Genomic DNA, 16,915 nt, shown 5'->3' with positions numbered 1-16,915 from the left:
AGCCTTGCATTGTCAACAGCGGTGTCTGTTCACAGAGTTTCTGAGTACCAGAAAGGGCCTCGTGGGAAAGCCCTCAAAATGGGACAGAGGGTAGGAAAAATCAAACAGCTGTTTAAGAATGTAAAACAAGACAGTGAAAAGTGTCAATTCTCCTATGGCTGAAACCAAAGACTGTATACAAAAGATGGACTTTAACACCATGAACCAGAACAGTAGCTAACAGCAACTTGTGGCACATAGTCATTGTTTAGTCTGGTATAGAGTTTCATATGAAAGTTACTGTTTTATTTAAACCAATACATCATTTTCAACTGTAAGACTAAGCAAAGGACAGTCATCAGCCCTCAAATTTTATATACCATCCTTATCCTACACCACTGGTTGTCTCTTTTATTCCTTGATTATGCTCTTAGAGGTTTCTGATGCTGACTGAGAAAACTGGTTTTCAAAGCTTATTTGAAGATTCTGCTATATTAGTGCTAGCTTTTAGTGTAAGCCAATCATTCATCCTCCAATTCAACAATATAAATGATCATGTGAAAGCAGGTGTTTTAGTCAATTTAAATGTATAAAAACAGGAAACAACCACACAGGCAGTAAAGCCTACAGCCCAAGCTTTCCTTTCATGGGACAGGAATCTGAGCTAGTGGATTAGAAAAAAATAGGTCCTATTTTTACTTAAAACCTCCTTTTCCCTGTGATTTGTGACAAAATGTTGTCAGAAAAAGAAAAGGAAAGACTCTCAGGCTCATTGTTTTCAGATTTTATAGTCTCTTGGCACTTACTGCGAAAGCAGTCTAATATATTGAGAGTAAGTGCTTACGACAATAATATTAATGTTTGACAGTATATAAAAAAAGAGAGACAAGAGCCGACAGACGCATTCCCATGTGGCGAATCACTCAGACGTTTGGTGTTATGTCTGTATTTCTGAGGAGTTAACGAGTGACCCAGCTCCCACAGGAAATGTGATCTGGCTTCATCTGAGACTTAATGAAACTTGACTCTCCACTAAGAGGAAGTAGGTGGAAGTCATTTATGCTCGCACTGGTCGAGGAGGGGGAGACTGAAATCAGAGGAGAAGATTTGAACTTCTTTTGGTGCATTCATGATGGCTGCAAGAGCCAAGGTGGACCTCAGCAAAGAAGGTCACGGACAACGGTGCTCTGTCCAAACACAGCTGTCGAACCAGTGTACATACACGTGTGTTTGTGTACACACACACGGCTGTCTGCTCCCTCCGTCCCTACAGGGGTTTGTGGCTGAGGCCTTAATAAATTCCCAGCCCCTTCTCACTCTCCAGAGAGCAAGCATCTCTCAGCACACATTATTTCCTCAAATCCCTGAGCCGTCATTAAAAAAAAGGCACATTCTGCATTCTTTCTCTTTTCCTCTGTTGGTCCTTTTATCCATATATACATCCATCAGTCTGTCTGGCTGTTCCTTAGTCTCTCATTTCAAAAATTTTAATACATTTGATTGCACTTCTATAGTTTTTGCATGCTAGTCAGAATTATCCATGAAATACCCTTAAGTCTATTTCTGTAAAATATAACACAGCCCTTCCTATGAAATGAACAACACTATATAGTATGTCAGAGAGTACTTTGGCCTCCAAGGGTCTTTTAATGAAATTTATTCACCTAAGGTGTTTTTGATTTCTCCTCTTTCAGCTCTCTGCATGGTTTCTTCATACAGGAGTCTCCAGGTAGGGCCCTAAAACTTTTTTGGGCACACCTTGCAGGTCTCCAAATCGAGCTCAAATACTTTTGGCCTATCCATTGTCTTTCTCCCCCTCCTACGATCCATGCCTTCTGGTTATTAGTCTGTTTTTACTTTCCATAAACTGACTTTTATCTGATTATTGTCACCCTAACTGAAACAATCAAAGGAAAATTGTTTTCCCCATTTGCAATAATTTATGCTTGGCTGTATGGCTCTGTTCTGGGATCTCCTCTCACTCTAAGCATATGTGAAAAACATCAGGTAAGGACAGCGGCAGCAAGAACAGCGTCAGTGACAACACAAAGCAGATGTGGATGTGTGTGCATTGCATTGAATCATATCTGTTATTAACCTCTGTCTCTCTTCCACAGCATGTCTTTTATCCTGTCTTCCTTCTCTCACCCCAACCAATCACAGCAGATGGCCCCACCCCTCCCCGAGCCTGGTTCTGCCGGAGGTTTCTTCCTGTTAAAAGGGAGTTTTTCCTTCCCACTGTCGCCAAAGTGCTTGCTCATAGGGGGTCATATGATTGTTGGGTTTTTCTCTGTATCTATGAAGCACCTTGAGGCGACTTTTGTTGTGATTTGGCGCTATATAAATAAAATTGAATTGAATTGAGTATTTCAGTCGGCTATCTGTTATATTAATTATACATTATTTAATATAATTCATTATCATCTCAGTGTGTTGGTCCAGTACAGGACTGAATTCTTGAATACAGCTTACTTTAGGCCTTTCCTTTTTGAATTCCTGTGTCTAATACTAAAATGGCACAGATGGCATCTAAATCAAACAATTTCCATTTACTTGTTTATCTCACTGGCTTCATCTGATTTTTATTTATTTATTATTATTTTTGCCCAAATCTATCTTTTAAAGTAATGAACACTTTATTGTGACCTCTCTGGGTTTGGATAACTTTCTCATTCAGACCACTGTGGACAACTGTGATTTCACAATAGACCACAAACTTGCACAAAGGGCAAAGATACTCTTTTGTGTCAACCCCACGTGGCCTTGTGCTGGTGGTCACCACTGGTGATGGGACGCGGCTATGACCCACAGACAGAACAACCTAAAAAGTTGAGATAATTCTTAACAAATCCAACAGAAAAGATGTCTGCCCCAAACTTGGCTCTGTGGGACTAATATTTAAATTGAGATGCACTGTTTTGACACAGTGGAAGAAATCCAGGGTACACCAGAGTATGCAGGTAGCCATCTAAAAGTAACAGCAGTACCTGAATAATCACAGTAGTTCAAAAGGAGCTGACCTTTAAGTAGAAAGCAGAGAAATTTAAATCTGGTAGCCTATGTTTTGGTCTTTTTATGGCCATTTTTAAAATGGTATTCTTTTTTTACTTGAGTCTAAAAAAGTTTAAATCATTTTCCAGCTTTTTAAGGAAAAAACCTGTAGCGCTGCAATGACGGTTGCAATGAAATGAAAGTGGATTTCTAAGTTTGAAGTAAATTATCAAAATGCTGCGCAGAAATGTGAAGTTCAAAGTTTCCGAACCTCGGCAGAGCTGTGGCTTACCCTGTGCTGTGGGTGTGTGCAGCAGCAATGAGATTATGAGATAATTACTTTCATTTCTGCTAGCAGACAAAAGCACCACTGAACCTGATTCTTTTGTGGAGTTGGGAGTCTGGCCTGAAATCAAACAGCGGGTTGCATCACCAACCATTTGCCTTCGAACTAAGAAGTATTTCTGAAACAGCGGATTAAAAAGACTTCTTCTTATTGATGATGAGTCAATCTGGAGTATTTTAGTTCACGTTTAGTTTCTTAGAAAACTAAACATGAATATTACTTAAAAGACTGCAGAGCTGTAATCATTCATTGAATCTCTGAGCCCATAATTATTCATTTTCCGCCAATCTGGCTCCTTTGGGGAAAAAGCATTGCTGTTCCCTGTAGTTGGGAAGCTACCCGGTTATTAGAGTCGTGGCTTGCTGTTGCCAGCTGGAGGAGGCCCAGACCCAGACTTCTCCCTCTGGACTCCAGCCTCCCTGGGTTAGGATGAGGCTCTACCAGCCGTGTGTGTGTGTGTGTGGTTGTAATGGCTCCATGGTACACAGACATGTCTGAGACTCCAGTAAACACAGGAGGTACCAGTCCCAACAAGAAGCAATAGCACGTCCACAATAATTTTAGGTCAGAAAAGCAATAAACTTTAGCTCTGATAATACAAATCAAGTAAGTGACCATATAAGACACTAAATAGTTCAGTGCCTTACTGTGGCTCCAAGTGAAAGAAGCCAAAGCTAACCACTAATAAGGTTTTGCATGTCAACATGACATCACAGATCTCAATTACAAATTCTCTTTGATTGGGAATAACACGACCAGATACTTTCCCTGCACTGGATTACTGGGGTAAACACACAGAAAAGGCACATTCCTCCACAAACCAGAGGTCTCCACCAGTTGTGTGAGCGTCTTTCACATTCTTTGTCACATTCTCCAACCATTTAGTATAAACCAGTTTATGACAAACAACAAAGCTTTCCCTTTATCCTTGAAAGAAAAGAGCTCGATCTTGATTTATTAATAAGAAACAAATGTTTGTGGACAGGTCCAGAATAGTTGCTGCCTACTCAATAGCTAGTCAGCTGGTTTCAGTCATCTGTCTGAAAGAAACATGCCAATAAAATAAAAAGCTTCACTGACTCTCTGATCACTTCTCAATAAGCCAATGCTACCACTCAGCCAGTAAGCAAGAGTTTTGATGAATATTTCTTAGCAACCTAAACTTCAGAAAAGTTCAAAGAAGGTGAATCAATGTGACTCAAATTCCAGACCCCTGAACCCCATGAAATTTGGCTGCATGGTAAAGCATGCACCGACCATGCTAAACTGCTTAACGTTTTCCCTTTAAGAGCGCAGCGCACTGAAATGGCGATAGCAGGCCCCAAAGAGGAAGTGGGCAAATAATAAATTGAAGGTAAATATGACCATACCTGTCTGATACAGCCTTCATAAATTCATCCAGCAGGTCATCGTAGGCCTGGCCTCGCACTCTCTTATGTCTCAGTCCAATGTAGAGAGGGTCTTTCAGCAGAGCCTGTAAAATCACAGGAAGGAGAGGAAAGGGCAACACATGAGAGAGGAAGGTAAAAATCCTAGGAAGACTGAAGCTATGCAAAATAGCACTCCTAAACTGATACTGCAGAAGCAGAGATATTGCCTATTTTTTTTACCCTATTCTTTGTCAAACTATGCAGTAGTTTTGGGGTTTTTTCTAACTAAAGATTGTAAAGTGAATCCAATTAAAAATTTCCACTTTTCCATCATTTACAATGAAAGATAACAACTGATGGTAGAGACAAATGAAACTAAGAATGTAAACGTGTGACTGCGTGAGCTATAAAAAAAAACTGTTTTCTAAATGTACAGCAACTAAACAGTCAAAGGGACCCTTCAGGCTGAGGAAATGAAGGATTGACCTTTGACCTTTGAGTGAAGTGATAAAAGCAAGTGTGTGTTTAAGAGACGGGGAGCGAGGGGGACACTGTTGTTTGTTAGGTGAACCAAAATTCCTCACTAGAGTGACAGAGTGCCCACAAAGTCTGCTTTGATGCATCAGGGCATATTTCACCTGAAATCTGACATGGTCAGGGATGGAGGAAACAAATTACAATTGCTCTCATGTCCGTGACAAAGCTGATTTTCGTGTGTGCACACACAAAAATTAATTGGCAGGAAAACCTCTGTAAACACTCTTCAGGAGAATTCATGAGCTCAGTTGCAAGTTTTCAGGTCATGAAGTTCATTTTGTAAATGATCAAGTAAATGTGTAAAGTAGTACTTTTTAAGAACAAACATGACAAAATGTGTTTCGATACAAAATAAGATTAAAAAAAAATTGCTTATTGGGTAACGACTTTTCAGCTTGCAATGTCCTTGTTTTCATGGTCTTGTTTCCCCCATTTGTGAAGTCTATTTCAATACCAAGATGGCGACAGTGAGAAACCGTTTTATCATTAATGGTTTGTTTTTTGTATCTCGTCGTCCAGCAAACGATAGCTATCTAGTTTTGCTTACTTAAGCCTGAGTTACACCCACCACCATTCTGGCTTGATCTACAACCTGCTTCAGATGATAGATAATGATGGGTGAAGAGAACTAAAATTTAAGACATTTGTAATAATAATATCCTGTGATAACAAGTGTTTTCAGAACACAACCTGAAGCACAAATTCAGGTCTTTCATCCTCCAGCATGGTGCACCTGTCACATGCAGTGTCTAATAATACAAAAAACAATTTCTAGCTAAATCTACTCGTGCTGCACTCTATAAACACTGACTTCATTTGTGATGTCCAAATTTGGGGGAACTGCTCCACAGTGCAGTCATGCCTCGCTGGGACAGACGACCTTTACTTATGGAAATGGATAATTAAAGGGTGGCACTACGATCAACGCGGCTTGGAGAAGGGAGAAGCCACCTTTCCATGGCAGGGTCAATAGTCACCATGTCCAAGAACAGCTCAAAAAGCTTATTTAAGACAATATTTATTTGAAGTTGACAAGTCATTTCCTGGCAGTGGTGGCCAAGTTCAACTGTAACCAAAACAAGCAAAACATTTTCATGTGGTCCCACAAGAGTTCTGATATCCCTGATATCCGAGGGAGCAGCAAAAGTTTTTTGTGTCACTCAGTTCATTTAGTAACTGCAAAAAAATCAAACCCCTGCTTTTTAAGGTGAAAGAGAAGAAGTCGTGAGTGATTTTCAAGTGTTCTGACCCCGTTGACACTGTGCTGAACTGTTGACATGAGTTGTCTTTCTGTCCCAGATTATCTGCTGCTGATTGGCTAAGCTGTCCTTTGTGCTGCGCAGGCCCTCTTCTCTCAGAGGGGATTAGTCCTCGTGTATGGCTTTACAGTCTGTGCTTGTGAGACACAGGAGCTCCTATTTCACTCGTTTCCACACTAAAGACTTCAACTTCAAGATAATAATATAGATCTATATTCAAATGACTTGTTGTGCCTAGTTGAGTTTATTTACGTGTCGCATACAACATTAAACTTTGAATAAGAGGTGAAACAAAACTGAACATTAACACTGCACATCTTCTACCTGTCTGAGCCAGAAGACACCCAAGCGCTGAAGTCTGATAGCCCACCCAGGACTCGCACAAACAGCATATTGTTCAGGATGACATCACACTCTCATTTCAGCATGAGTCAGACCCAGAAACAGACAGACAGACACAATCAGGGGAGATAACAGGGTGAAGCAGAGAAAAAAAAAATGAGACTACTGGAGAAACTGTTTACTTTCCTTCATGCTGTGTATCTGTTTCTGAAACCCTCTCCCTGCAAGCTCAAGCTGCTTTGTTCGCATCTTCTCTGTGCGAGAAAGCAATAAGAACTGTCCAGATACAGATATTTTATTGCCGGGTCTCACTATAGTTTACACAGCTCACACATGTGCTGCTTAAAAACTAATAGCAAGATAGCTACAAAGCATGCTCATAAACTAGTCCAGTTCTAGTTATTAGGAGGAGCGGGCTCAACACTTCCTCGCAATCCATCCATTATCTTAAACACTTTTTAAGTTCAGGGTCACAGAGGGTGCTGGAGCCTATCCCATCTGTTCTAGGGTAAGGGCAGGGTACACACTCGACTGGTCGCCAAGCTATCATAACAGTCGCTCACACCTACAGCCATTTTAGAATCACCACTTAACTGGGGGAAGTCTTGGGACTGTGAGAAGAAGCTGGAGTACATAGACAAAATGCAAACCTCACACAGAAAGACTCCAGTTTTGATTACAACCAGCACTGCTGTGAGATGTCAGTGCTAACCAGCACACCACCAGGCCAACTAAATCTAACATATAAAGAATAAAAGTGCATTCTAATTCCTGCAGTGACTGCTGTCCTTCAGTCCAAAGAAAGCAACATACAGCTGCAACACATAAATAATGGAGCCATTGTGCTCGCCGTGTCGTGTGCCGAATTTGGCATCACATTCTGTGTTGCGCGCCACAATCTTTGTGCTTCGGCCAATCGTGCACCTCTCGATTTTTGTAAACTGGTACGCTGCGCCGTGGTGAAGACATGAGTTTACAATCGTGTTGCTTCAATGATTTTGCTGTACAGAAGCTCAGAGACATACAGATATACAGAGGGAGATGTTGGGACAGTTTGAAAACTTGAGAGTTTGTGGAAAAAACATTGCAAAAAAACACTCGAAAAAGTCTTGGCTTCCAGTTCTTAATAATAGGGTTCTTAATATTTGTAGGTTGTTTTACAATCCTTATTTGTGTCGTGGATTATATACAAAAAGCACTCATCTCAGGGATGCTACAGGAAACCTCCACCATACTAGTTGGCTGCTCTAACCTCTGGTCTTTTTTTCACTCACAATTTTTTCACCCGCCTAGGGTTTTTAGCTGCCCACCAAAATAGCTAGATTCAGCACCTCTCATAAGGTGAAACTATCAATATAATGTTAGTTAAATTCAGTTTTATTTATAAAGCATTCAAATCACAACAACAGTTGCTTCAAGATGCTTTGTATTGTGGAATACAGTATTAACAAGAAAGTCCAAATATCAGACAGCCCCCTATCCTCATGCACTTGGAGACAGTGGGAAGGAGAAACCTCCAACCGAACCAGGCTCAGCCGTCTGCCATGACCAGTTTGGGGGTGAGGGGACTGAGACAGGACAAAAGACGTACTGTGGAAGAGAGCCAGAGATTAATAATAACTAATGATTAAATAAGTGAAAGGAGATAAGGGAAGAAGAACTACGCCCCACAGTAGTCTAAGCCACTCTGATGTTTGTTATCAAGACAAATATGGAGCTATAGTCAGAGGCTGGTTAGCTTAGCTCAAGCAGAAAAGGTGGAAACAGATTAAAACACCAAATTTACACGCTGGTACGGATTACCATGTAAGGTGTTGGAGTGGTGTGAGTTGACTGTGTTACCTCTGGACAGAGACGTGCTTTGGTTTTGCTAAGCTATGCTAAACAGTAAAGCTGCTGGCCTTACAGTGGCAGCAATCTTTTCATCTAACTCTTGGCATGAAAGAAAATAAGTCAGTGTCACAAAATGTGAACTTTTGGTTTAAAGAAAAAACAGAGGTATGTCTAGCTTGTGGGGGCCTGCATTCTTGACTGTTTGGATGGATGCCTGCCTCTCTCTACCCCTACATCCACTCAAGGACACACATAATCCCATAATAACAGCCATTTTAATAATTAGCTAGTGCTACCACTACCACATAGCCTTCCACCTCCATCTGCTCCCATCATTCCTGCAGAGTGAAGCGAGTTACCAGTGGCAGCAGGCAAGCCTCCCTTCCATATCAAACTGGTCCTGAAGAACCACACATGTACACACTCACATAGCAGTGTATTTATCCTATTACGTCTCATTTATTCTGTCATCTCTTTAGAATAACAGAAAAATGGAAGTCACCCATGGCCAGGCAGACCACAGCAAAAGCTCTTGTACAGCTATGCATAGGTTGAATGAGCAGCAGAAATATATATCTGTATGTTTGTGAGTGTCAGACATGTATAGTAAATCTTATATCTAACACAACATTAAAGGAATGTGCTGACAAAGAAAGACTCTTGAGCTCCTTTTCAAGATTTAAGAAGATTAATATAAATCTAATATTCAGTGGTGGTGAAGTCACTTGAAAAAGCAATACATTTATCAGTGTATGTGACTCAACATGGAGCAGCAACACTCAAAAAAAAATCCATCTGTTTCATAAGGCCTTCAATCTTAAACATAAAAATAGTCTGAACATATAAATATGAGATATGTTGAGTTCTCCTCTTTGTACAAGCTAACAAAGCATCTCTGAAATAATCAACATCCAACTGAACTGAGATTAGCACTGTACTACAAGAACTTTATAAGATGGCACATACTTAAGCAGTCAAAAAACTGTGTCACTGTTTTGGAATGAGGTAAAAAGACACTCTGGGATAAGAGCAAGTATGGATCAAGACATTCTATAAAGACCTGTTAAAGCTGTGCTGTGATGCCCATAAATGTCTAAAACTGCTGTCATGTACCCAAAGATCCGCAGACAGTATTATCACCCTAAAATAACATCACTTAAACAGAGCAGAAGATTCAATGTGGAAAACTAGAGTCTGTAGCGATGACAGTACGGGAAAAGGTCAAAAGGTAGAGCAGGCTTATAAAGATAAAGAACTGAGGTGCAGGACTTGGAAGAATGACTTATTCCAGTTAGAATGGCAGGAAAAAGACTAATGTAATATTTTTTTTATGAGGTTTCTAGGAAGAGAGCAGTGTTTTTGTTGTTCTTATACAGGGGATTTTTGCTGTGAGCCTAAATTCTCTGATGACGACTGCACTGAGAAAATGTTGTCTACAGTTCATCAAAGAAGACATCACCTGCATGTTCTCAAAGGTTTTCTTGGCCTCTGTCCAGTCTTACTGCTCTTTGAATTTCTTCCTGCTGCTTAATATTTCTTCCTACACTTTATTTGCGCACTCCACTACTCTTTGAAACGTCTCATCCTTAATCCACTTGAGACATCTGCTTGGAATGAAACTAAAGCCCAGGACTGAGTCATCCAAAGATGGTCTTGGAAAAATGAAGGATATCTACTGACGGATGGATCTCAGCTGTGCTGGGCACACAAGCATCTGAGTGTGCCACGCCCTTAGCCAAGGCCAAAAGTTGTGTATATATAGAAGCACACGAAGACTATTCGTGCTCCATGCCCGGTTTGCATCGTCTTTCAGAGCTGCTGACATGCAGAACAGGGTCCATAGATGGATGACTACAGCTCTGTTGGCTGCTACTCCCACAAACTGGCAAAGAGGAAAGGTGCTTTCCCAACTGGCAGGGTATTTCCTGGTTGTAAAGTGTGAGATTTGTTTTCCTTTCTCGGCTGACTTCTAGTCTTGCCCACCAATGGGGGGATTAACCGCTCTAGCCCAAGGCTATTTTATTGAATTAGTGCCTGAAAAAAACATACCTTAATTTAATCTGTAAAAGCCCCACACTGTTGGACCAACGTGAACAATCTTGGGCTTTATGGATAAATGACACGGGAGAGAAGTTTAAAAGACGTTTTTCACCATGGCCACAAACGAAAACAACTTCAAGAGGTCAAATACTTCTAAAGAGATACAAGATACTTCAAGAGACAACAACTTAATGAGCCCGTGATACAGAAGTCATTCTTCATCATAACCATGTAGACAGCCAAGTGTGCCATATTTTGCACTGCTTAGGGTTTAATACTAAATATCTCTCTCAAAGGTTACAAAATGCACCTCGCAGTACCTCTAAAGCTCACAAATCAACATGTCTGTCTGTTTGTTTAAGTTCTTTTCAATTCAGTAGAGTATTATAAAAGTACCAGAAAAGATAGAAAAGATGCTGCTGTAGGGACTCAGTCATATTCAGAGCTCAGCTCTTACCTCATTGTCTGTTCCAACGTCCAGCATGACAGGTAGGCACTGCTGTGGTGGCATACCTCCACAGGCTGTGTAAAGGGCCAGCTTGCCAACTGGGATTCCCATGCCATTGCAGCCGAGGTCCCCCAGCCCGAGGATCCTCTCTCCATCCGTCACGCACACAGCCTGTTAATAGAGTAAACTGTCAGCCATAAAAACAGCATACAGAGGTCACACCAGAGATCTTATTATCTTATTATTTTTATTAAAAATCTGTGCGTGGTTCAGCTACATTCTGGTTAGAAGAAATCACTCAAACCTTTTTTTCCCGTATTGGGGATATCAGATTCTTGCTAGCCACATTAAATCTGATTAAATAAATGACTTTGCTTCACCTTATTTTGTTTCAACTCCAAATTTCTTCATCAATACAAGTCCACCCCACTACCAGAAAACATGTTTTTTTCCTCAGAGTGAGCCAGGCACTCCTACACCACCTGGCTTTCCACTCACAAGTCACTTTACTTATTAAGAGATAAGTTTCTCAGTGGGTTGTTTCCACAGTATATATATCTATATATAAAACAGTTGTGTAATGTTTAATATCAGCAGCAGAACAGTTTAATGCAAAATGTTCCTAATTTGGAGCGTTTTTCTGTTTTTCTTTTTTTCTTCAGTTCTTTTTTCCAGCATTGCTATGACGCAGAAAACTCTGGCCCAAGGATTTAACAGCCTTTTTCTCCCATAATCTGAATGTTTAAAGAGTGCCGCTAGCTTTCTGAATTTAAAATCCACAGCACCCTTACTAAATACCATTAGCAGCTTGTTTTTTCTATCACTTGTTAATATGTGACAGAAAAGCAGCCAAGTCCTGTCAGTGGATGGCTACCTTGGCTCCAGCGTGCCCTCTGTTAAAGTAGGGCATATTAGGCGAGCTTATCATAAGACCACCCTGACAACGAGAGGCGGCATGTCAGTGCCGAGGTAAATGCCCTGCTGTTGACAGCTGCGAACAGGTGGCTGAGGCTGCAGGTATATTTGACATGCCAAGAATGCCTTCTGGTGTCGTCATTCTAAATATGGCTAGATTATGACTTGCACATAGTTGTGCTATACACAAGATTAAAGAAATAGTTGAGGTTTTTGGGAAATTGGCCAGTAAGACGGGTCAAGGGAATCAATGCCAAAGTCTTCCAAGCCCCAGAGACTACTGGATTTAGAGAGAGCCCCTCTAATCATCTTGAAATATTTAGTGTAGTCATACTGTATTAAATGGATAATCATGCATCTCACCATTAAATATCACCATCTTATGGTTTGTATATGGTCTTATTTTTAAAAGAAACACCTTCAGTATATTTTAGTAAACAGTTCAGTATTTTATTTTCTTTGCATTAGCAAACAGTCAGTATTTATTTAATTGCATAAAAGGACCAAAGCCAATACTTCCCAGCTTCACAACTCTGTCATGTAATAATGTCAAGTCCCATCTTTCATTCATCATGAAATCTCCATATAAAACACAATGTAGCTGACACATGGTCATGCACATTTCCATACCTCGTAAATATTTCACATCTTGCCTTATTTCAGTCACCAGTATTCTTCCGTCCAGCTGGTAATCACTTCGCCGGCTTTCAAGTTGAGTAAAGTTAAACACACCACCCATTAGCTTGTTCTACATCAATCACCACAACACTACAGCACTACTCTCTTTCTGTTTTCACACCCCTTAGTGTTAACACAGCACACAAGCACTACACATTTGAAAGTAGTGGTTTTTTGCTATGCTGTAAATCTCCATGCATTTCAAACTGACATGGCCCTGGGTCTGTGACCCAGCATTTTATGTTCTGAATTATCATTAATAGTCTCTGATTTCATTGTTATTTATAGTTTCTGGTCTCTTGGTTTCTGTCTCTGTGCTTCCCCTGTGTTCCTTGTGTCACGTCTAGTAGAAGGATGTTTTCATGTCTGTGCTTCAGATTGTTTCAGTGTCAGTCTGTGTCTCTGCGCATCTCTTGTGTTTCCTGTTTTACTTTGATAGTCTTAGTGTTTTCAGTTTTGCTTTCCCCGGTCTCGTTGTGTGCGAACAAAAGAATATAATAACAATCGTACCAGACTTTTTCTCTATCTGGAACACATGACAGCAGGTGACCACAAGACATCAGAAAAATAGACCTGAGCCAAAGATCACCAAAAATAATTACATAATTTTTGCATCAGTGTTTTTATGACTCTATCACTGCTGACCTTATGTTTGAGTTATTTACCCTTATGTCCTTTTCTGGCCAGTTCTGTAGTATTGAAGCAATGTGACCACGGTCGTGAATAGTGATAAACAGCCCCCTAGAACAGAGAAAAGCAGACATTTTACATTTTTAGATATTAGACAGTTAACCAGAAAATCCTCTTTCTCAGTCTTTAACTTTGACCTTTCTGCTCTATCAAAGCAAAATGTCACTAAGAAAGTCTTGGCAAAAGAATGGCAACACATCAACACTTTGTGCTTAAAGAACGAGCCTGAAATCTTTACCTCAGTAACTGTTTGAAGTGAACCGCTATTTCATTTCTGCTTCCTTTCTTCTGAACAAAACTATGTTGAGTATTGGAGTAATGTTAAGCCCAGGGCTTCTTCAGGGACTTTGCTTTGGACCCCAAATATTCACTGATCTTAGTCCACCTAACCCACCCAACCCTACCTCCCTTACCAAACCTCCGTCTTTGTTTTTTTCTCACTTACATCAATGTCCTTTGCTCCAGGACAAGGATAAAGAGATCTCCTCAGTGTGTGGGGTCCCACTATAGTACCTTTCCTATTTTACTGACCCATCTGGTTATAGTATGTAAGGGCAAAACCTCCCTCGTATGCCAACAACAGTAAAAACATCACTATTTATAAGGATCGGCTCATAAAATGAAAAAAAGCATCCCAGATCAGTGCTTATGGTGGAAACCAGGAGGAAAATGCAAACAGTATGAGACGCTGTTAAATCTAAGAAAAAACAGAGTGAGATGAAGAGAAAGACATAAAAGTGTCAAATAAAAAAAAGGCTGTGATATGGCAGGAAAAAAACACAGCAGAAAAGATTATATTAAAAATTCAGTGGATATCCCACATGTGAACAGCCTTGAAACAGATGCTTTAATTAAGTGCACTCGATATAGTTTTCCTTATTTTAAAATAAACTTTAAAACTCTATCTATGTATCTATCTATGTTTTATTTATAGGCAGACAGGTAGATAAACAGATAGATCCATCTTCAAATAATGAGCGTAATACTAATTGTGAATCAGTTAGTGTAATACTCTGGTACTATCTGTGAGGACAAAGCTCAGACTCAGGGACAGCCAATAAGAGGAAGGTTGGGTTAGTGGCAAAGTGGCAGAGTATAAGATAAATATGCAATATTTTGAATTGTGAATCAAAGGTACTCTAGCAGAGTCCTGGAAATGAGCAAAATGGATTCAATTTAAACAGCTTTAAAACCACATGCTCAATAGCAAATCTTTTAAACCAAACCATCAGCTTTTAGGATGAACTTTAGCCACTTCTGAATTAAGATGTGTGTGTTTGGTTTGAGCAGGGTAGCTGATCATGCGATGACCACATTTAAATGGAAGAGATGCTTATCAATCAATCAATCAATATTTATTTATAAAGCACTTTTCATACAGAAAAAATGTAGCACAAAGTGCTTTACATAGTTAAAAGCAGCCCACCCCACCCTCCAACTCACTCCCCACACTCTCAATACACATATATCCCCCCACCCCCACCCACACACACATACACACACGCGCACACTTAAAGAGTAAAAATTGGGCTGGGCTCGCATGAGCCAAGTGAGGAAACATTATAACAGGGAGCCGTCTGCACCGGGAGCCGGTCACAGACCGCAGCCTCCGGGCTGGGCACACAGCAGGAGGGAGGCCAAGGAGCCCCCCAACCAGGCTGAGAGGACCCCAGAGACCCAGCAGCCACGGTCAATAACAGCCCCGGTGCAGAGAGCGCCCTCCGAGGAAACACTGGAGATATGACGCAATACGATATATACAGGGTAAAATGATAAAATAAATAAGAACAGGATACAATATAAATATAAATAGAGTAAGAAGATTAAAAAATGAATAAGAATAAAATCAAAAAATATTAGGTAAATCCTAAATTAATAATAGAATAACAGGATAGAATAAATAAGCATAAAATAAATAAACGCTAAGTAAAAGCTAAATTAAAAAGGTGGGTCTTGAGCCTGTTCTTAAAAACATGTACGTTCTCTGCGGCCCTGAGCTCCTCCGGCAGGCTGTTCCACAGACGAGGACCATACCACTGAAAAGCTGCCTCTCCGTGAGTATGTGTCCTGACTTTAGGGACAATCAAAAGGCCAGTACCAGAGGACCTCAGGGTCCGCGAGGGTTCGTATGGTAAAAGCAGATCTGAGAGATAAGAAGGCCCAAGACCATTAAGACATTTAAAAACCAATAAAAGAACTTTAAAATCGTTCCTGAAACACACGGGGAGCCAGTGCAGCGATTCTAAAACCGGTGTAATGTGGGCCCGCCCTCTGGTCTTCGTCAGCACACGAGCTGCCGAGTTTTGCAAGAGTTGTAAAGTTGAAATATTCTTCTTAGGAAGACCAGAGAGCAGGGCATTACAGTAATCAATGCGACTGGTAATAAAAGCATGCATCAGCATCTCCGTGTTGGCCCGAGAGAGAATAGGGCGGACTCTGGCTATATTTTTTAGATGATAAAATCCAATTTTGGTTACATGTTTAACATGTGGGATAAAACCAAGCTCAGAGTCAAAAATAACACCCAGGTTTTTCACTTGTAGCGAAGGACATAGTGAAAATGCCTCTGAGTTTCTCTCTCTGAGCCTCAGGACCGACAATTAAAACTTCAGTTTTGTCCTGGTTAAGCTGTAAAAAGTTTTCTGCCATCCAAGATCTTATATCCAAGATACAGTTAAAAAGGGCATCCATTGGTCTGGTGTCATCAGGAGACACGGAGATGTACAGCTGCGTGTCATCAGCGTAACTGTGGAAGTTCACTCCATGCCTCCTGATGACACTGCCGAGAGGGAGCATATACAAATTAAAAAGTACAGGGCCTAGAACCGACCCTTGAGGCACACCACATGTCATTTTATGGATCTTAGAGGAGCATGTATCCATACTCACCATAAAAGTTCTGTCAGAGAGATATGAAGTGAACCAGTTGTGTACAGCACCAGAGAGGCCCACCATGTGTTTCAGTCTGTTTAAAAGAATAGCGTGGTCTACTGTATCAAAGGCTGCGCTTAGATCCAGTAGCACCAGGACTGAGAGCTTTTGGGAGTCCCAGTTACATCTAAGATCATTTAAAACCTTTAGGAGAGCCGTCTCTGTGCTGTGGTTCACCCTAAATCCAGACTGGAATATCTCCAGGATCTGTCTATCATTGAGAAAATCAGTAATCTGAGTAAAAACAAGTTTTTCTAAGACTTTACTTAAAAATGGTAAGTTGGATACAGGTCTGTAGTTATTAAAATCATTACAATCCAAATTGCTCTTCTTCAGAAGGGGCCTCACCACCGCCGTTTTAAAGGCAGCAGGGAAGACACCCAACTGAAGAGAGCAATTCATCATGCATAAAAGCTCAGCCTCAAAAAATCCATAAAGTGTTTTAAAGAGTGAAGAAGGGATTGGATCTAAAGGACATGTGGTGGGTCTCACTGTGGAGAAAACCTTCTGAAGGTTCTCAGCATTAACCAGGGCAAAGCTGTCCAGTGTCTCCTCA

The 16,915-nt window shown here is 40.6% G+C and overlaps 1 protein-coding gene across 2 annotated transcripts in view; it reads right to left on the bottom strand.

The window, feature by feature from the left end:
• me1 (malic enzyme 1, NADP(+)-dependent, cytosolic) overlaps nt 1-16,915 on the bottom strand; it is an 85,019-nt gene that overhangs the window by 7,782 nt on the left and 60,322 nt on the right. For both annotated transcript variants that reach the window (XM_026183894.2, XM_080307856.1), the window contains exons 4-6: nt 13,404-13,479; nt 11,155-11,316; nt 4,687-4,790 (exon numbers count right to left, since the gene is read on the bottom strand). In XM_026183894.2, the coding sequence (XP_026039679.1) occupies nt 4,687-4,790; nt 11,155-11,316; nt 13,404-13,479 (342 nt within the window). The remainder of the gene's footprint in view (nt 1-4,686; nt 4,791-11,154; nt 11,317-13,403; nt 13,480-16,915) is intronic.

Source organism: Astatotilapia calliptera, chromosome 11 (assembly GCF_964374335.1).
Source record: "Astatotilapia calliptera chromosome 11, fAstCal68.1, whole genome shotgun sequence".
NCBI lineage: Eukaryota > Metazoa > Chordata > Actinopteri > Cichliformes > Cichlidae > Astatotilapia > Astatotilapia calliptera.
Note: the sequence above shows the minus strand (reverse complement) of the source record. Positions and strands in the feature narration are given on the sequence as shown.